The sequence below is a fragment of the Chiloscyllium plagiosum genome, chromosome 14, assembly GCF_004010195.1.
Source record: "Chiloscyllium plagiosum isolate BGI_BamShark_2017 chromosome 14, ASM401019v2, whole genome shotgun sequence".
NCBI lineage: Eukaryota > Metazoa > Chordata > Chondrichthyes > Orectolobiformes > Hemiscylliidae > Chiloscyllium > Chiloscyllium plagiosum.
In genome coordinates this window covers 4,840,327-4,863,027 of record NC_057723.1, presented here as the reverse complement: position 1 = coordinate 4,863,027, position 22,701 = coordinate 4,840,327, and the positions used below count along the sequence as shown (strand labels likewise).

The 22,701-nt window shown below is 40.3% G+C and overlaps 1 protein-coding gene across 1 annotated transcript in view; it reads left to right on the top strand.

The window, feature by feature from the left end:
• LOC122556970 overlaps positions 1-22,701 on the top strand; it is a gene marked incomplete at its 5' end in the record, with an annotated part of 66,081 nt that overhangs the window by 21,511 nt on the left and 21,869 nt on the right. Inside the window, one exon of the mRNA XM_043704203.1 lies at positions 18,843-21,307. Within this exon, the coding sequence (XP_043560138.1) occupies positions 18,843-21,307 (2,465 nt within the window). The remainder of the gene's footprint in view (positions 1-18,842; positions 21,308-22,701) is intronic.

Sequence of the window (22,701 nt, the reverse complement as noted above, 5' to 3'; positions counted from 1 at the left end):
GATGTGTTTTCCCTCAAAACTAGCAATGGTTTCATTGTCTTATTAAACTCTTCACATTCTTAGTTAATGTAAATTCAACCATCTAACACAGCAGGTCAACCGTTGGTCCCCAGAACATTTCCTGAGTTTCTGTGTCAATAGTCTAGCGATGAGACCATAAGTCCATCTCAAGTTTTGTGAAAAAGCAGATACATGTGAAGTCAAAACATGAGTAGCTGTGATTTTATCATTTGGTTGCAAAATGTTGTTCTTGTTAGTAAAGTCACGTGTACGGTAAGCAAACCTAATTGGATGTGAAAGGCTCAAGACTGAGCACCACAATGCACAGCATAAACAACAAAAGATAGCAACAATTTGCATTTACATGGAAGCCTGAACCATATAAAGTGTCCCAAAACAAAACAAAAAACAATCATCAACACCAAGCCGTAGTAGCAGATTGTACGTTTGGTCACTGTGCACCTTGGGAAAGTGGTTGATTTAAGGTATGTCTTAAAGGGGCATAAAACAGAGGCTGAGAAATGTGGGGAGGGCATTTTAGACGGCAGGGCCAATGTAAGTGAAAACACTGGCTTCAAATCCAGAGATATTTACATTGGGGATTCTCGAGGGTCCAGAATTATACAAATGAGTTAAAAGTCTGGAGGAGCTTACTGTGGCCAAGAGAGATTAGACGATTTAAATTTGATTCCACCATTTGAAAATAAATTTAGAATACGTGAAGCAGATAATGCGTGTCAGTGTAGTCCATCATAGACAGGAGTGATGAAAAGATTTTTTTTATGATTTAGCACATCGAAAGATCTGTTTCGCAAATCCTTGCGTTTCTAATGGGCAGATTGTAGAACGTTGGCCAGGAGAACGCTTGAATTGTTAAGTCGAGAAATACAAAATGAATTGAGGAGTCTCTTAAAAGCAGAAGAGCACAAGCAAGTGTGGTTAATTACATGCTAATGGACGTACAATGTGCAAATGGTTAGTTCTGGAAAGTCCTCACTGTTATTAAAATATCTTGTAATGTTCAGCCGTGTCACCAAGTGGTAAACTATCTGAGTAGTAATGGCAAATTTTTAATCAACGACTTCTATTTTCAGCTAGAGGGAGTTTCAGGATATTCTCGTTTGGAAAGTGAATAAGCTGTTTTACAATTTATAAGCAGAAGAACAATCATAACAAATGATGATAACTTAGAATTGTTGTGAAGGACAGCATGTGGATATAAATAGAAATATACCAGGGTGGGCAGTTGGGATATCAATGGCAACCAAGCAGGAATAACTAAAGCATGGTAATATTATGATTTATGGTAAGATTAGATACATGAGAAAAGAACCAGAGAAGTGCAGGTCCAACAAACTGTCCAACAAACATTGTCGAAGGTCAATGAAAGATCAATGTGTAATCAATTCAGGAATAGCATGTATGCTACTCAATAAGTCAATGCGTAGACAATTGGGACTTGCCACTGTCATATTGGAGATGATCTTGTATTTGACTAGAACGTTTGATATTGTGACAGGCATGGAAGCTTGTTTCAAGTTTTACAATAAAGAGTTCTAGGAAAACTGGACATGGATTCTGAAGGACAGAGCGCTTTTAGGAATTGTGGGGCTTCAAGCTGTTTGAAAATGGTAGGAGGGATGTGGATTTGATAATGGTGGCATTGATTAGCAACGATGGGTTTGTTAACTGTTTGGGGATCTGTTAATAATGTCAACGTTGAAGGATATGGACTGAGACTCATCACTGCTAAATAATATACATATTATGGCAGTATTGATCACAGAATAATTTTGATAGAAAGTGAAAGACATGCTTACGTAATACTTGTGAACAGAAGTACCCATAATACAATAAAATATTGATAGAAAGTGAAAGATATGCTTATGTAATACTAGAGAGGAGAAGCACCCATAATACAATAAAATATTGTTTTCTTTCGTCGAGATTCTGAATTCATTATATCCCACTGATACAATTAAAATGCATCATGACCTGGCAGCATGTTTACAAAAGGCTGAGGAGTAGCACAGGCAGTTTGGCATTTCGTGTCTGTTCTTCTTTTCAATAATTCCATCGCTAATGTGGTTCTTATCTCGATTTTATTTTGCTGTTGTATGGAATAATCTATCGCTACTTGTGTATGAGAAACCTATCCACTCAAGTTTGAAGTATTTTAATGTCTCAATAACCTTCTCTATAACAGATGATGTGTCCGCTGATGTATTCGTTGCTGCGTTCTGTCTGCCTCATTTTGAACGTAACTATTTTCCAATGTAACTGAACTTGTATATAAACAAATTGGAAAAAATAAAACCAACGAATTAATGAACTCAGTAGAGAAGTCCTTATGATTCTATTTCACGAATCATTGCTTTAATAATGAATGAACTAATGGAGTAAAATGTCCTTGCTCTTATTTCTATTCTTGTCATAACAAGCAACAACTTCCCTTTACCCTTCACCACTTGTTTTTCTTGCAAGCTAACTCAATCTCATACCTACCTACACCAGAATACCTAGATTCCTCTGTCCTTGGAATTCGATAACTCTTAAAAGAAATTATGCACTGATTCTTGAGTCTTCCTCTAAATTTGACTTATGTCCGTTATGACACATTATACTCATTCCGCTAATTATTTGCCTATTCATTTGTTTATGTTCCTTTGCAAATTTTGTGCATCACCTTATCAACAGGCATTCTTATTTTTTCCAGTGTCATTCGCAAATTTAGCTGCATTTATTCCATTGGCAAAAGCTACGGATTGTAAGCATTATTTACAGCCAGAAAAAAACAGCTTCATCTTCATTTTCTGCGCCATGCTTTCAAATCAATCCCTTATCCATTTTATCCATTTTACCACTCGTGTGTGGTCAACGTTTTGAACAATTCTGTTGCATCAGTGTTTTCGAAGTCACTGTAACCCTTTCAAAATCGAAGGAACTTGATGCGTTTCAAGAATTGTAAAAGGTTTTGAACTTGCATCGTTACCGTTATTGAAGCTTGGACTGAGTTTAAACGTGACACAGGCCATTGATACTGGTCATTCCTTTGAAGTTTCGAATATGTCGTTATGAACCCATATTTCTCAACCTTTCATGTCAGCAGACTTGAAAAGGAATCAACAAGCGGTGTCAACAAGTGACGTAACGACAATCGAGATAGGTTTGTACTTTCCTGGGTTTAAATTCTTCTAATGGATAATGTTGGAAATCAGATTGAAATTTTGTTTTCATGTTTCTGTTAATGCTTTTTAAAACATTTAAATACGAACATATACATATATATTGTTTGCATGCTTTATTACTTGTATGCAATACACTTATGTACTCCTGTTAAAGAGCATTTTCAGACTTGTTTGACCAAGTTCCATTATATTAATTATAAAGGTAAACGATCTATCAAGCCAAGCTTGATTACAGAATAGAACAATACAGCAGCTGAGATGAAAACTCAACCGATAGGTTTTCTATTTTGCCTGGTGAAGCTATAAATAAATGCTCATCAAACTTTTGAAGCAAGTTTAAACAGCTAGAGCTAAGTGATTACCAGTCAGATTAGATCTTTTTTTTTGCACTCCGTTCAAATCTAGTCATTAATGATGATGGGCAATTAAGAAACTAAAGGGAGGAGTATGCTTCACAAATATACCCAAGTTTGACCGTCACAGAACCCAGATCTCAAGTGGAAATATTAAAGCTGAAGTATTTGTAATCATCTTCAGCCTGAAGCGAAGTAAGTGATTCATCCATCTTGGCCTCCTCTGAGGGATCTGAAGTCTTTTGTTTCAGCACTCGCCTTGCCCAATGTCGTGATTTCCATTTCAGCAGCAGTTGCTTGTCACCTCTCCAAAAGTGTGGAAAATTGCCAAGATATATTCCATAAAGAGCAGGAAAAAATTAATTCAGCAGCTAATGGCTATTCAACAATTTTAGATTACCAATGAGCAGATGGTTGTTACCCTCAGCAGTTCAATGAAGTGTCACTTGCACAGAAACAATCTGCTCAACACTGCTCAATTCGATGTGAAGGGACAGAGACTGATCTGATTACAGGCTTAGTGAAAAAGAAAGATAAATTCAGGAGAGAATTCGTAAAGAATTCTCTTGACTGAAGGTACTATTTTATGGTATTAAATGCAAGTGCCAAGTGAATATTTAAAGAGGAGAGGAATAAGGGAAAACCTTCCACTGTTTGACCTTGACTGGAGGATTGTGTACAGTTGTGGATACGACATTATAGGAAAACTCTAAATGCATTTTCGAGTGTCCATGCAGTGCAGAATGGTTCCAGGAATGAAAACTTCAGTTACGAAGATAGATTGAACATCTTGGGACTGTTCTGACACGAAGACGTGTTGAGAATTGGTAGAGCTTTTAGAAATCGTGAATGGGCTGAATAGAGTTAATAGGTAAAAGTTGTTCCTACGCCTAAAAGGAACAAGAAGAGGAAGGCAAATATTTACATGCATTTTCACCTCGCATGTAGACCAAAGTCTGGAAATGTGGCAGATAGATTCATTTGAGACATTCAAGAACGTATTGGAATTATTTGAATATTGATAATGTGTAATGATGTGGGTGGTGGTAGTGGAAAGCAGGAACTTGTCACAAAGCAATGATGCTCATTTGACCAGCCGGTGTAGACACAATGGGTCACATATGTGCAGTTTGTGCTCAACCAATTTGTGACTTTGTGTTATGGTCATACTTAACACAAAAGAAACTTTCAATGATAGTTTCGTGACAATAATTTCAGACTTAAATCTGAGCCATAAGAATTCATCGGGTTAATGTCCTTGCACCAACCAATGTTTCCAAACATTGTCAAAGTTTAATGAATAGGACATAGAAGTTTTTTTTTAAATTTCGATTGAGTGACCATCTAAGTATTGGTGTTTCAAAGGTGATAGTTAGGGCAAGTGCGGTATTTGCATCACTATCAGAGGAAGTATCTGAGGGGTATGATGAGGTGAACAATTTTCTTAAATGTACATAAACTAGTGCGAAAAGCCGACAAAAAGTGTTTCAGGAAGCGAAAGAGAGAACCTGGTCAAACACACATTAAGTTTGAAAGGGTCAGTCAAAGTAACTTTGATAGATAGATGGGGCATTGAAAACAGATCAGAAATAGACATACTTAAAGAGAATGTTATTTTGAAGAGGTTCAAAATTCACTTTCTGATAGACTGAGAACTCATATAGAGGAGCAGAGTTAAGACTGTATAATTAGCAGCTGAAATGGCAGGTGGTTCATAAATCAAAGTTTGGCTTCTGACATCAATTTCAATCAATGTGAATAGAAATTGGGGGAAAGTTGCATTATTTGTTGCCTGTTTCATTTTATCACAAATTGCAAGCATTAATTCAGTATTCACCTTTGCGTCGGAAAAAATATTTGCTCTAACTTTGACACCCTGGTTTAAACGCGGAGTGGTGTAGGGGTGGGACCATTAGAGTCAGTTGATGCCAGAAAGTATGGCTGCAATGGAAGTCGGAGAAATAAATATTGGTGTCTTGAATACAGTCACATTACTGAGGACGACGTGTTCGAGGTCTTAAAAAGCATAAAGGTGGATAAATCTTTGGGACTGATCAAATGTATCCCAAATGTGGGAAGCTAGCAAAGAAACTGTGGGACCTTTGCAAAGGCATTTGTATCATCTGCAGCCACTGGAGAGGTGCCGGAGGATTTCAGATTGGCTAACGTTGTGGCTTTACTTAAGGAAGGCTGTATGCTGGGATTACAGACGAATGAGTCTGACATCCGTAGTGAGTAATTTGTTGAAGGGGATTCACATGCATTGGAGAGGCAACGTCTGATCAGGAACAATCAGCATGGCTTTGTCTGTGTGAAATCGTGTCTTCGATTGAGTTTTTTGAGGATTTAACCAAAAACATTGATGAGGCAAGAACAGTAGAAGTTTTCTGCATGGACTTTAGGAAAGCCTTTGACAAAGGTTTGCATGATAGAGTACTTAGTAAACTTAGATTACTTGCAACTCAGAGAGAGATTGTCAATTGGGTTCAAAATTAGCTGGATGGTAAGAGACAGAAGATGGTACTGGATTGTTTTTCGGACTAGAGCTTGTGATCATTGGTGCTCCACAGTGATGTTTGCTGGATCCACTATTGATTGTCATTTATACAAACGATCTGGGTGATGGTACCGGAATCATGGTTAGTAAGTTTGCAGATGACACCAAAGTTGGTGGCATACTCTAAAGTAAAGAAGGTTACCAAAAATTAGAAAAGGGTCTTGATTAATCGGGCCAATGGGCTGAGGAGTAGTAGCTGCAATTTTATTTGGACAATTGTGAAGTATTATGGTAAAATGAGGGACAGGACTTATACAGTTAATGTTATCGCCCTGATAATGTTGGGGAACAGAAATACATCAGGGTTTCAGGTGGATAGTTCTTTGAAAGTTGCATCACGGGTAGACAAGGTGCTTAAGAAGGCGTTTAGAACATTTACCTTCCTTGCTCAGATTATTGAGCATAGGAGGTGAGACGTCAGAATGAGGTTGTACAGGACATTGAGGAGGCCACTTTTAGAGTACTCTTCACAATTCTGGACACGCTGCTGTAGGAAGGATACATTAAATAGGCGCGCATTCAGAAAAGATTTACCAGATTGTTGCTCGGCCTGGAGGATTTGAGTTATAGGGGACAAACTGGATCGGCTGGGGCTTTTTTCACTGGACTGCAGGACGATGTTGAATAACAAGCTAGAGTTTCATAAAGTCATGAGGGGCACAGATACGGTGAATAGCAAGGACATTTTACTGAGGGTGGATGAGACCAAACTCGATGGCATATTTTTAACATGAGAGGAGCAAGATTTAAAAGGGACAAAAGGGGCATTCTTTCACACATAAGTTGGTTCATGTATGGAATGAAATGCCAGGAAAAGTCGCCCATACAGGTACAGTTGCAACATTTAAAAGACATTTGGACAGGTACATGAATAGGAAAGGTTTAGAGCGACATGGGCCAAACGCTCGAAAGTGGGACTAGTTTAATTTGGGAACTATGTGTGAATGGACGAGTTGGACTGAAGGGTGTCTTTCTGTGCTGTATGAGTCCATGACTCAATGATTCTATGACATGACAATTTTGTACAAGGAGCATGGATAACTTCAAATTGTAACAAATAACACGTGGACAGATAATGCGATAACTGCACGATTAAAAAACAACAAAGAACATTTGTTTCAAAATGTCACCTGATTATTTGGGATTGCGTCATCTCTCTAAAAATTCAAAAGAAAATATTCCAACTGCTTAGCAGGATTTCATGGGTTGTTCTGAACATTGTTACACTTTTAGGAAACTGCGGTCTGTGTCATATGTGGCGATTTATGGTGTAAATTGACAGCATTAGAGAAGATGCGATTTAGAATCATACATTTTGATCTGAAACGTAATGTTTCAGCAATTACGACGAGATGGCACTGGCTTACTTGGCGGTCTTAACGAGAATTCTTTCCCAAGTTCTACTAAATGCTTAACACAAATCCTGACAAGTTTCAAGACAGAGGTCACCTGGAATTGAATTGAACGTCAAGTGCAAATCTGATTGAATGCAGTGATCAAAGAAAATATCAGGTATAAATCTGAAAACAGTGGGACGTTGCTACTGCTATCCCTTAATAAGGTCAGATGCCCATGATGTTCCTTGGTAAGTGTGGGAGTAAGAAGTTTCGCCAGTGATTCCAGCAAGCATGGTGCAGTTAAAATTGATGATTATTCTGACTGACTGTTCATACAACGCTGTCATGTAATGTCAGGCATGACAGAAGTAATTCAAACATGGAAATAACAAATGGTCGGCCCTGCAGCCGAAATAGAAAAAAAATTCAGAATTCTGCGCAAGTTCTTTCCCACAGTGAAGTTAAGGGCACCGACTATAAAAGTTAGATCGTATTTACATAACTTTTACAGTGCCAGCATTCATTTCATTCTGGTTAAATCTGTCGTAACACATAGCACTGTTGATAAAGATCTGAGATTTAAAGTTGCATTAGAAAGAAGCTCAAATGTTTGGAAATGGTGATAACTTATTTTTCAAATTTAATTTCAAAATCAGTATTCTGTTCTGTGAAACCTGCAATTTCTTTCACAAAACATACAGGTAACTACTTCTGCAGGCATCCAATTTGAATCCAGAATTAGAAAATTGAGGGATTGTGGTTCATAAAGGAGAGGGACAAGTGGCTTGTTCGTATGCATGTTTCGTATGATGTTGTGTATGAATGTCTTTTTGACATTCAGAACGTTTGAGTAAAGTTCTCGAAAGGTCAATGAAATTTCGAGACAGATTGTAATTACCTGCAGCTATCAGGATTTTCATAAAACGAAACCCGTTAAATTGCCATATGGTGGCACTTCGTGACTTAGTGTTCGCATATCAGCAGTACACTAACTCTTCCTGCTAACAGCTGTTTATAATTTAACCATAAACTTTCGAATTTCCCCATTCAAAAATCGCATTCCTAAATTTAGTTATGCTTGGATGTTATTATCCAAGTGGTCTTATATCCAGAGGGAGACTGGGTACTGTTTTCCATTTCTAAAGAGTTTCAAGAGCTGCACAAGTACTGACAGCACAGTCGTGGAGCTAGGTATCTTGGAGATTGAAGAAATTTCTTTCAGCCATTAACTTTAGATGATAGGGCAACAATATACTTAGTTGTATTCGGGGACAAGGTGTTGGAGAATGAAATAACACTGAACTGACTCCGATCACTTTTGTATCCAACATGAAAATACTGTTTAAAATTATCAAGCTTCAATGTATTTTTTCGTGAAACTGGAAATGAATAAATAAGTCCTATAATTTGGTATTTTCATGAATCAATGGGAAACGTACACGAAATTCAACAAAGAAACAAAAATAAATAGAAACAACATAGGTAGCTTTGGATTATATAATCAGAATGTCAAAGACTGTTTCATAAAGAAATGATTTGCTAACTCACAAAATCTGTCAGCCCAAAAGCTCTGCTCAGAGTAACACAAAGAAAACCTCAAGAATTGTGTTGTTATAATTGGTTTGGAATAAGTTCAAAAGAAAGTAAATTCAAGCATAATCTAACCAGATTCTTTTCAGAAAATTGCATGTTTTTTTAGATAGATCACGTACGTAGTTGTACTTGGAAACGTACAATAATGATTGAATTCAGTTTTGCAAAATATTGTGAATGGCATTGTTGAACAATAAAGGTTCTTCAGAGCTCCTGATTAATTTTCAACATCATTTAGTTGGATGATCTCATTAGAATACAATGATAATGACGGGAAAATGGCACAACATGGAAAAGCAATAACTCACGTTAGGTACAATTAAACAGAATACATCATATGAAAGCAATGTGCGGAAGGAATTAATTAATTGATAGCTTTGGTGATATCTTGGAGATATAAATGGATGTATCCATTTTTTTTGTATGGAGACCTGAATTGGATGATTTCATCTTCACACGAAAGACGAAACTTATCAGTAATGATAGACATGTCTTCTCCTCCATTTTGATCATACAATAAGGTCAGCTGAAAATCAGTGATGCATGCCATGAACTTGGCATAATGGTGTAAGCGTGCAGAAGTTGAAAAACATTGCGATGGTTAAGCACAGCAACATCTGAGGAGCAGGAGAGTCGACTGTTCAGGCATAAACCATTCATCAGGAATGTGAAGGAGAAAGGGTGCTGAGAAATAAATAAGGGGTGGGGATGGGGCTTGGGGGGAAGGTAGCTGGGAAGGTGATAGGCGGATGCAGGTGGGGAGTAATAGTGCTGGGTTGGTGTGGAGGGTGAAGTGGATAGGTGGGAAGGGAGATGGCCAGGTCGGACAGATCAAGAGGGCAGAGCCAAATTAGAGGGTTGGATCTGAGATGAGGCAAGGGAGAACAGATTTGGAAACCAGTGAAGTTGATGTTGATGCCGTGTGGTTGAAGCTCCCAGGGCTGAAGATGAGGCATTCTGCCTCCAGTTCTAGGGTGACTTTGATTTGATGTGCAAGAGGCACACGACTTGAATGCCTTTGGGAAAGTGGGAGGAGGAGTTGAAGTGGTCGGCCACAGGGCATTGGGGTAGTTTGGTGCATATGTCCCAGAGAAGCTCCCTAGCATTGGATGGAGGTTTGGGGAGAGGCTTGGGAGCAGGGTCTATACCTTCTGTAGTAACAAATGATGGTACCAGCTATGGAGGGTGGGTTGGTGGGAAGATGCGGACCTAACAAAGGAGAAACGGAGGGAATGGTCTCTGCAGAATGCAGATAGGGATGGGGAGGGAAATATTTCTTTGGTGATGGGATGTGATTGCAGGTGGCAGAAATGGCGAAGGATAATGCACTGTATCTGGAGATTCGTGTGGGTGGAAGGTGAGGACTGGGCGTTTCTGTCTCAGTTGTTGGAGGAGTGAGGCTCAAGGGCGACCGTCCAGGACATGGAGGAGATTTGCTGGAGGGCCTTGCTGACAACGTGGGTTAGGAAATTGCATCTTCGAAACAGAAGACCACCAAGGAAGTCCAGGAGTAGAATTGTTCCTCCTGGCAGCAGATACTGCAGAGGTGCAGGAAATGTGAGTCAGAGATCACCGGTTTACAGGGGGAGGTGTTGGAGGAGGTGTGGTCATGGTAGCTGTGGGAATCGCTGGGTTTGAAATAGATGTCTCTGTTGAGAGGGAGAGGCCCAGGAAGGGGAAAGAAGGTCCATGTGAAAATATGATCAGGGCAGAAGCTGTTTGTGAAGTTGATGAAATATTCAACCTTCTCATGCTAGCATGAGGTAGCACAAGGTAAATCTCCCCTCCCCACAGCTTATCCTAGATCCAACCCTCTAATTCAGCTTCACCTTCTTAAGCTGTCCTATCTGTCCATTTCCCTTTCCATCTATCCACTTCAACCTCCCCACCCACCTATCCCTATTATCCCCACTTGCAGCCACCTATTGCCTTCCCAACTACCAAGCACCCCAGACCCAACCTCACACCGCTATTTATATCTAAGTCCCCTTCCCCCTCCCCATTCCCGATTAATGCCTGAAAAGTCGACTCTCCTGCTCCTCGGATGCTGCCTGATCTGCTGTGCTTTTCGGGCGCCACACTTTTTGATTCTGACTCTCCAGCATCTGCGGTCCTCACTTTCTCCAAGTGTGCAGAAGTGACAACTTCAGCAGAGATTTTTAAAACCCTAATAATTTTACAATAACCCCCATCCCAATTCTTGTGTAACTCCACAGCCCAATGTTTATTTAGGCCCCAATAATTTTATGACAACTCGCTCAGCCCAGCAATTCCATCATACTTTGCCCAACCGAGTGCATATGTAAACCTCCAATCTAATGTTTTGTAATTCCCAACAATTTTAATACAGCCATCCCCAGCCCAATGATTTTATAACCTCCAATAATTTCATAACTCCATTCACCCCAATACTTTTTGTAAGTCCCCCAACGTAGTGCATACCTAAAGCCAAGTAATTTTATAGCATCCAAGTCGAGAGTTTACATAACTCCTAAAAGTTTTATCACAACGCATCGAGCTTAGTGTTTCTATAATGCCCACCCATTAACTTTTAGCACCCCGCAGCCCAGTAATATTAAAACACCATGCCAGACCAACGTTTATACAACTACCCTACTCCAGAGTTTTTTTTTTACAAATCATCCAGCAATCTTTATAATATCCCCCAACACAGTAATTGTATAAGACCCTCCCAGCCCAGTGATTTATTTTATTAACAACACTTGCGAGCCTAGTGTTTTATCAAACACCCTCACACAGTTTCAGTGTTTTTATATCCGCCCCAGCCCAGTAACTTATAAGACGCTTCCAGCTCAATGCTTACATAAACTCTACCAGTGCAGTAATTTCCTAAAATAGTCACCCATCAGTTCAGTGATTTTATAAGTCTCCCAACCCAGTTTCATTTTTTAAAAAAATAACCTCCCCTCACCGCCAGCCGTGATCGGACAAACCTTCACTCCCAGCCCAGTGATTTCAAAATCACAGACTGAGAATGATCAGCACAACGGCGGCAACTACAATGTTCTTCTTGTCCTATCCCCTTCCGACCACTCTCCTCACTGCTGACCTCCCACTAAACCAATGGGAGGCGCTGCCCAACGCTGAAATATTTGCCTGCAGTGCCCCACAGGCAATATTATTCCAAACAACAGAGCCTGGTCTCCAGTTGCCTTGGACCCATCTGGACCACTGGTCCAAGACTTTGCACTGCTTTGCTCAGGTGGAAGCCAACGTGCAACGGTTTCCCCACCTTGAAAGAATTATTGCACAGTCACCTTTCACACCCTCAGGATTAAGTTTGGGACTGAGAACATCAGGACCCTTACAGACAATCCCGCCAGTGACAGACCGGAACACTGCACTGCCATCGTTGCTCAGGGAACTCAGGTCCTATGATACTGACATTGCCACCCTCAGTAAAACTCAGTGGGGTGTGAAAGGACAGTTCAGAGAACAAGACGGTGGTTGCACCTTTTTCTATAAAGCTAAATCCGAAGAAAAGCACTGCATCCATAGAATTGGCTTTGCTATCAAAACAAACTGGTGGACAACTCAGAATTATCCCCCTGCAGAATAAATGACTGCCTCATGATACTTCAATTCACCTTTGCACGGAACCTTATGTCAACTATTCAGTGCATGTGCACCAATGCTCGATGCAGCAGTTGAGGACAAGGAGAAATTCTATTCCAGCTTTGACCAATCGCTTTCAGGGGTCCACGCAGTGAACAAACTAATTGTCCTCAGTGACTTCAATGCCAAAGTCAGCAAAAGTGCAGGCCTTTGGGGCGATGTAATCAGGACAGTGGGAGTAGAGAAGCAAAACTCCAACGGCACTCACTGCATGACCAAATTCCACGAGCCTAACCTTCTCATCACTAACAAGTTGTTCTGCCAAACAGATCAATACAAGACAACATCGCAGCACATGGGCTCCAAACACTGGCACTTCCTCGATAGAGTAAGGGATTGGAAAGACATTATAATCACCCTTATCATGAAAGAAGCCGATGACAGCTGGACAGATTATTGCTTGATTCCAGCCAGGATCAACAGAAATATAGCCTCCCCATAACAGAGACAACAGAAACAGTGCCACAAAAATGTTCAACATTGAGGCTCTCAAAGACCAGGAAAATATTACCCTCAGACAACTAACTTCCCTGCACAAATGTAGCGATCCTTGATGATGCGGAGTCATGGGATGCCAACACCTCTGGTCCACTTCATCATTAATACCAGCAAACACTCTGTCAGCCATTCAAAGAGAAAGCAAAAAGACTGGTTTGATGACAATGATCAGAAGATGAAAAAAACCGTTAAGCTGGAAGTACATGGCATTTCTGAGTGTAAAACAACAACCACATTCAGAAGAGAAAGGGTAGGCTTACAGGCCGAGGTGCAACAACAAAGCCACAACAGAAAGAACAGGTGGTGGATAGAGAAATTACTGGAAGGCAAATGAATGGCCGACAGCTATGATATGCATGGTTTCTTCTATGCCATCATGACCACTCACGGACCGCATTCACATGGCACCACCCCACTTCTGGCTGCATCAAAGATAATGAAGCCATCAACCAACACTGGGGGAGCAGTTCAGAGACTCCCTCAACCACAAATCTGTCATCGAACCAAGCGTCCTTCAAAGTATCCCACAACATGTGACACACCATGAACTCAGCAAAACCTTTGTTCCGCACAAAGTAGAAAAAGACGTCTGTCAGCTTAACAGCAATAAGCCTGCAGAGAAGCCACACCATGAAAGAAGACACAAGTGAAGAAGGGCTGATGAAGGGCATTTGCCTGAAATGTTGATATTCCTGCTCCTCGGATGCTGCCTGACCTGCTGTACTTTTCCAGCATCACTCTAACCTAGACACCATGAAAGAAGCCAGATGCCACCCCCGCTAAGGCACTGGGGCAAAGAGCTCCTGCTCTTGTCTGCCTCATCTGGAAAGAAGTGAGCATCCCGGGAGTGCTGCAAGATGCCACAGTTGTGAGCATTTTCTAAAACGAGAACAAGTCCGACTGTGGTAGCTACAGAGGAATGTCCCTGCTGCCAACTATTAGAAAAGTCATCACAAAGCCCCTCTTCAACTTTCTCCTCCCTGTGGCCGAGGATCACATCACTATAAGGCAGCTGTAGGAGAAATGCAGAGAAAAGAATCTACCTCTGCACGTGGACTTCTTTGACACCATTAATAGGGAATCATTATGAAGCGTCCTTCCCTGCTTTTGCTTCACTTCAAAGATTGTCACCATCCTTCACCCGCTGCACAACGACATGGAAGTAATGGTTTTAACAAGTGACATCACCACTGATCCATTTCCTGTTTGGACCAATGTCAAGCTGGTTGCTTCATCGCCTCAACACTTCTCTCTACATTGCTACGATGCTTTACCTCACTGCTGACAAGCTCCCCACAAGAGTGGAGATGACTTACGGAACCCCTACCAGTGTCATCGATCTGCAGTACACAGATGATACTTGAATTTGTGCATTCTTAGAGCTTGCACTCCAAACTATTGTCAGTAGCTTTACAGAGGCAAATGAGAGCGTGTTTCACTCTGAACATCCACAAAGTGAAAACCCTCAACCTTCCTGGCATGGCATTGTGGAACGAACCTCTGATCATAAAGATCCACGTGGAGGCCTGAGGGAACATTAATCATTTCCAATACCCTGGGAGTTCCCTATTTGCCAAAATCAGCTATTGATGAAGAGATACAACACTGCCCGCCGTGTGTGAGTGCAGCCTTCATCCGCCTGAGGAAAAGGATGTTCGAGGCCAACAATGTCATATCCGACACCAAGATCATGGCTTACAGAGATATGGCAGTTCCCATCTTCCTGTATGATTCTGAGATGTGGACCGTCTACAGCTGACATCTTAAAACCCTTGAATAGTATCACCAATGCTGCCTGCACAAAATCCTGTGAAATGGCTGGAATATAGATACAACAATACGACCAAATTCGACCAGGCCAGCATCCCCAGCATCAAAGCACTGACGACTATTGCTGAGCTATGATAGGCTGGGCACATTATACGTGTGACTGACATAAAATTTTCCAAGCAGATGGTGCACTCCCAGCTTCGAAATGGCAGGCAAATCCCAGATGTACAGAGGAAGCACTTCAGTGATACCTCAATGCCTCACTGCTGAAGTGTGGCATTCCCACAGACACCTGGGAATCACTGGCCCAAGACCGCCCAAGTGGAGGAAAAGCATCCCGGAAGTTGTCATGCACTTCAAAACCTGCTGTTAGGAAAAAGTGGACGCCAGATGAAAAGATGCTCCACTCACCCCTTCCCGTAATAACCTTCTGCCCCTAGTGCAACAGAACATACAGTAGCCACACTGGTCTGTACAGTCACCCACTGACTCATTCTGAGAGTGGAAGAGAGTCATCCTCATCTGTGAAGAACGGCGAATGAAAATGAATAGGAACTGGCTCTTAAATCAAAGTAAATTGGTAAGAGGTCATTACAGGGAGAAAGTGAGGACTGCAGATGCTGGAGATCAGTAGGGAGGAAGAGAGCTTCTTCAAGGAAGGCATCCTTGCTGATCTCCAGCATCTGCAGTCCTCACTTTCTTCTAGTTGATTTTAACCTACTGCGAATCCTCTTGCAAGGATGCCTTCCTTGAAGAAGCTCTCTTCTTCCCTCCATTCCTGAAGAAGGGCTTATGCCCGAAACATCGATTGTCCTGCTCCTTGGATGCTGCCTGACCTGCTGCGCCTTTCCAGCAACGCATTTTTCAGAAGAGGTCATTACAACAAATATAACTTAATATGGATGTTTGGTTGGACAGCTGAATACTACCAAGCGAGGGGTAAAATACTTAATAAGAAAAGGAAGATATTTCTTTGTCCAACTCGCTGAAGTCACGGAATAAGCAAAAATGACTCCAGCCAGTCTGCTGTGTTTATGTTGTTTTCAAATGGGCTACTGAATACTCCCACTATCCTTGTACCTCAAACTAATTCTCTGCATGACAAACACATCATGATCACATCTAGTTCATATGGTCCAAATCAAAAAAGAGAAATACTAGGAAAGAAAAATATAAAAAGTTAGCAAGTTCGAGAATGTTGGCTTATGTGAAGTAGTCACTTAATGGTTGATACCAACTAATCTGATACTTTTGGTATCTTTTCTATGATAGATAATCAAAATATCAGGAAATCATACTTGTACTTTATAACTGGATAGGTTCGTTAATACTTAGTTGTGATTGTCTAAAAGCAGTTTTCCTTCGCAAAGAGAGCAGTGTTAGAAATTAGTGACCCTTCAAAGTAGGGTTTTCCTATTACTTCCGTTTTGGCATGAAATTTAATTTATACACTGTTGCAGCAGAAACGAACTTTGCATATAGCTATCGCGTGAAATCAAGGAAAAAGTGTTATGAAGGTGTGGAGGCACTGTACTTTTAAGATCGTTAAAAAGCTAGCAAGGACAAAACACACAGAGTCTGGAATAAGGTAACAATGTAACACTTGGTCGAAACAAATAGCAGCAGCTGGGTTGCTATGAACTAAAAACAAATTCAAACTCGGCCAATCAGTTTAAATTATGCTCAAGATACCAAAATCCAATCAAATTTGAATTTACTATTTTGATAATATCAAAAGCCAATAATATGATCTGAAGTTTTGGACCATAAAACCGGATATTTTGAACAGTTAGACAGGAGAACTGCCAAGCAACCAACAAGTACTTTTTGCCAGCAGAACAGCTCTCTGAAAGGTACCTGTCTATAAGAAATTTGTACAGCATAACATCGAAAAGACAACAGAGGAAAATCTGCAGAGGAAGATACAATGAGAAGATTTGATAGCTGACGTGTTTTGAAAGTTGATTTTTTGTGTAACTCTTAATTTTTTAAATATCAGACCAGTCTTGCAGAGTGGGAGGTAGAAGAAAGTTTTCAGGGAAAAGATTTGTAAATAGTTGTTGGTTTTGCTGGACTTAATAAAATAAAGTTGTTAATTTTTACTTTAAATAGTGACCTTTGAGATAGCAATTTGGCTCTCGAATTTAAACCGATAACAGCACGAAGTGAATCTTTTCTGTGCGGCTGGTTTAAATTAACAGATGGGTTTACCCAACGCCATAACAAAAGACACAAGAATCATGTGAATTATTGAGGTCATGAAGACCGAGTAAACGAACACCAATTCCTGATGCACCACTATACATATCCCAGTGCCAATGTACCATTTGGAGAAAATAATAGTTTGCCTTTTAAAAAAAAAGATAAAGTACTCTTCGTTGAGCGCAGACAAGTGAGAATTGTCATGCCTGCATGATGAGTAGCTGCTTATGACATTGACTTAACGTTTTTAGGTTGGTGAGTGACACAGTACAGACTTGCAGCTCGCAAAATAAAATATACTGATACATAAGTGGAAAATGATTGTGTGACGGAGAGAGGGGATGCAAGGAAAAGAGACATCATCTTCTTTGGAACAGGCCAAAGTTTTGACGGAAGAATAAAGAACATTCCCATCACAGAATCACGTAAAACTGTAAAATATTAGGGATGAACACCCAAGCACTCTAAGTCATTTGGTTGGCAAAGGACACCATCTCCATTCTATTGAACAGCTTCTGTATGCTTAAAATGTTCTTATCTATCAGGGGTTGTACATTTCTTTTCTTTCTTGAATTAAGTTACATTTCATATCTGAACCGTTGCTTCATCATTAACAGAATAAACCATTCGAAAGTTGTATGCAAATGGTAGACTGGAGACGTTTGATATATACTGCACCAAATACTATCTCGTAAATTAAATAGCTGGGAGGTGCCATGAAATCTAGAAGTGTCGACACAGAATCCCTAAAGGCTATTCGCCCATCTAGTTCACACCAAGAAGAGCCCAAGCCTCTAATTCACATGGCCAACTCACTGAGCATGCACATCCCTCGACACTCCAGGCAATTTAGCTTGGTCAATCCGCTCTATTGGACGAAATCCACAGAAACACGGATAGAATCGAACCCAAGTCCCTGATGTTGCAAGGGAGCAGTGCTAGCCACTGATCCATGTGCTGCCCATTATATTGCCGTCATATGTTTTCCTGTCAGTTTTCTCTTCATGAATTTGATTTGAGAATAACAGTTCAAAAATTCGTAATCCAAGAAGAAAAAACATTTTCTTCAAAGCCAAAAAGATATGGGACCAGCCAATAATCAAAATCAGTAAGAACAGCATTTAGAAACGATGTCTGTTAATCAATTAATCATTTCTTCAATATTTCTCAGATCGTTGAATCAGTTTGGTTTAATCCAATAAACCTGAATGAAAGTATTGAAATAATGGGATTAACGCCCCTTAAATTATTTCACCTGGATAAAATTCAGTTTATTTTCCCATTACACTATCATTGCTTGTCAATAGCCAATTGCAAACAATTGACCTCCTTCAACAAGAAAAATATTTTGAGGATATGAAACAGCGTGAGCGCATTTTAAGTGTGCACCATAAAATAACTGCGATATGGGTATTGTAACTCCTTGAGAACAGTTCTGCTTTAAGAAATGCTTGGTGCAATAATGGGTAAGGACTCTTTGTGTCGCTGTCTACCAATAAGAAAACCAAACGCTGCAAGAGATCTACCTCCTCCCCCTTTCCTATCATAGGAAACACAGCGCAGAAGCAAAGAGCAGTGTAACATCGCCCGCAACTACACTATCTTGCACTGAAAGATCGGCCAGTTCAAGATTTCACATTTTGTCATTTTAATGTCGACATTTTTCTTGAGCAGAAAATGTATTTCATTTCGTAGGCAATCAGATAAGAAACGGAGGGTAGACGACATTTTTGCAGATTTCAATTGGATCCCGAAACCACAACAATGGCGAAACTGCTCAGCCGGCTCTTCTATTTTGTGATACTGACTTGCGTCTCAGATTTAATTTTCGCTGAAATACATTACGTGATCCCCGAAGAAATGGAGCGCGGTGCGTTTGTTGGGAATATCGCGGATGATTTAGGCCTAAGTACTGGTGAGATGTCGTTTCGCAAATTTCATCTCGTCTCTGACGATGGGAGGCGTGTATTTAAAGTGAATATGGGGAATGGTGCTTTAGTTGTGAACGAGAGAATCGACAGGGAAATTCTCTGTGGACGAAGTGCGATTTGTTCTGTTTCTCAGGATGTAGCGGTAGACAATCCTTTAGAAATGCACCATGTCGATGTGGAAATATTGGATATAAATGATAACTCGCCCAGATTTCCCAAAATGAGATACGCTTTACAAATATCTGAGGTAACTGCAGCAGGAGCTCGTTTCCCACTCGAGAGTGCGCAAGATGCAGATGTGGGTACCAACGCTGTGTGTAGTTATGAAATCAGCACAAACAAGCACTTTAGCCTGAAGACTCGGACCAAAAGCGATGGAACTAAAATTGCAGAGCTGATGTTAGAAAACCCTTTAGACCGCGAGCAACTCTCGATGTTTCATCTCATACTGACGGCCATTGACGGTGGGGCTCCTCGTAGATCTAGCACTGCAGAAATAGTGATCACTGTCCTCGATGTAAACGACAATGCCCCAGTATTTGATCATCAGATATACAGGGTTAACGCATTGGAGAACGTACCTGAAAATACGTTGATCATAACATTAAATGCTGTTGATTTAGACCAGGGAACAAATGGTGAAGTGAAGTACTATTTCACAAGCCACGTTTCTCATCGTGTGAGGGAGTTGTTCAGTTTGAACCTCGCAACTGGGCAGATCAGAGTTCAAGGATCACTGGACTATGAAGAAGAGAAAGTTTACCAATTTGATGTAGAAGCTGTAGACAATGGTACGCCCGCATTAGTTGGGCTCGCCGAGGTTATTATTGAATTAGTAGACGTTAATGATAACGCTCCGGAGTTAAAAATAAGCTCGTTCTTTATTGAGGTAAGCGAAGATGCTGCAAGTGGGACTGTGATCGCTAAAATAAGTGCAACCGATCGTGATTCAGGTGAAAATGGACAAGTGCGGTGTCAGTTATCACAAAATATCCCGTTTAACCTTCAAAACTCTTTGAACAGGCAATACAATTTAATAGTGAGTGGCATACTGAATCGCGAAATCTCTCCATACTACAACATTTCCGTTTCTGCCTGGGATGCAGGATCACCACCTCTTTCCACAAATAAAACTATCCACATTTCAGTTTCTGACATCAATGATAATGCACCACAATTTACGCAGGCGGTATATAATGTGTTCCTACTGGAAAACAATGCTCCTGGTGCATCAATATTTGATGTTACCGCTTTCGACCCTGATATGGGCAGGAATAGCGCTGTATCGTATTTCCTATTGGACAGTTTCACACGTGAAAGTTCTGCGTCTGGCCGCTTCAGTGTTAACTCGGAAACTGGGCACCTTTACGCGCTACGCTCTTTTGACTATGAAATACAGAAAAAAATTCAGTTCAAAGTTCAGGCTCAGGATGGCGGTACTCCCTCACTGACCAGCACTGCTCTCGTAAACGTTATTATCCTGGACCAAAATGACAATGCCCCAGTCATTGTCTCGCCTTCAAACCACAGCAGTTCGATTTTGATTGTACCAAAATCTGCGCATCCCGGATACTTGGTGACCAAAGTAATTGCGACAGACGCAGATTCTGGACAGAATGCACGACTTTCTTACCAGCTCATAGAAGCTACTGATCACAGCATTTTTAATGTGGGATTTACTTCTGGCGAAATTCGAACAACTCGAAATTTTAGGGAGCAAGATGTCCTGAGACAGACACTTGTAATTTTGGTCAGGGATAATGGGCAGCCGAGTCTCTCTAGTACAGTTTCAATTCTCTTTACAATCCAAAGTAATGTTACTGAAAGTACCTTTGAACAAAAAAGCAAACCACGAAATTCAGAATTATTTTCAGATTTAAATTTTCTATTGATCATAATTTTAGGATCAACGTCCTGTATATTTCTATTCATAATAGTTTTTCTGGTCGTTTTGAAATGCAAACAAGACAGGAATATTTTCTGTTACACGTCCAGGATGTGCTGCTACAGGCTGAGGAATTCAGCCGATGCCTCTCATTGTCGAGGCGTCCCGAAAGCAAATTTAAATTATCTCGATTCTGCTCAGACTCTCCCAATTGGACAATCATATAATTACACCGTCTGTCTTTCACCCGAATCCTCTAAGAGCGATTTTTTGTTCTTAAAGCCGTGCAACCCGACATTGCCTCTGGATGATATTAATATTCGTGACGCAGACACACAATATGGTGTCATTGCGCAATGAAATTAAGTTGCAGTTTGTAGATTCATGAGTATCCCGGAAAAAAAAATCAACCCTTCGACCTATGCTTTTTTAAAAAAATAGAATGCTTGAATCTCCCACATATTAGTAGAGACAAACGCAATCTTTGTAGATGCAGTGTCTGAAACGTTACTTTGTGATTGCTGTTAACATTAGCTTTGTGGAGAGTTGCTCTGTTTAGTTTAAGTACAGAGCACTGCAATGACAAATGCATCGCCTTCAGCACAGATCTTCCATGGAGCATTTTATTTCTGGTTTACGTGTGATAATTTCGCCATTGTTTGTTATGCAATGAATCACATTGCTTTAACAAAATATTGTCGGTGTGGAGATTTCGTGTATGATTTGAATTCTTCAAATACATTGAGACAGTTAACAGATGGTTGTTCACGTACAATTCTGAATAACTTTGTAGCATATCTGAACAAGGAGCAGAAGCAAGCTTTTCAACACCTCATACCTGCTTTGTTATTTAATTCCATCAGAGTTGACGTGATTGTAGGCTGAAAGTTCTGTTCTCTGCTATCTATGATAACATCTCATCACCTTACTTTAAGATAAATGTTTCACTTTGCCCTTGAGAAAGAATTACGGATTCTTCTCCCACGATCTTTTCAGGAAGAAAATTATAAAAGTTCGCAATTCCGTGAGGGGCATGAAAAAAACACTCGTCTCTCTTTTAAACAGGAAATACCTGATATCTTTTAATACTGAACGTTAGTACTTGAAAATCGTAAACGATGAAACATCCTCTACATAGTCACCCTGTCGAGATTACTTTGAATCTTACATCGTTCAATCAAGTCACTTGTTTCTCTTCGAAACTGCGACTATACAAAAGAGCGCTAAAACTTTAATTATAAGACCCTCACTCATTACAAATATTAATCTAGTAAACATTCTTCGAACTGCATTAACACATTTTGACCTTTCCTGATATAACAGAACCAATACTATGCAGAACATTCTGGATTGGATTCATCGCTGCCTGTATAAATTGAGAGTAACTTTACAACTTCTTACATTCAATTCCCCTCACAATAAGTGAGGTTTGTAAGCCTGGTCTGCGAATTTGAGGATGGATGTAACACCATTGGCGGAAGTTCACAGAAGGTACGCTATATTAATCCCAGTTATGAAAACTTTTCCTTGTGAGAAAGATTGAAAATACGATAAAGTCAGTCACCCCTATTTCCACATTGTCAAAAAACTGCTATTATTGTAGCTGTGAGGCGCAGCAACCTCTGGAGTTTGTAGCTTCGATATTATTGGAAGAAGTTTGTCGTGTCCACCGTCTTGCATTAAGCTTCAATCTAGTTTCACTCTGCTATCATACAATGAGAAGAAAACATGAAGTTCAAATTCATTTCAAC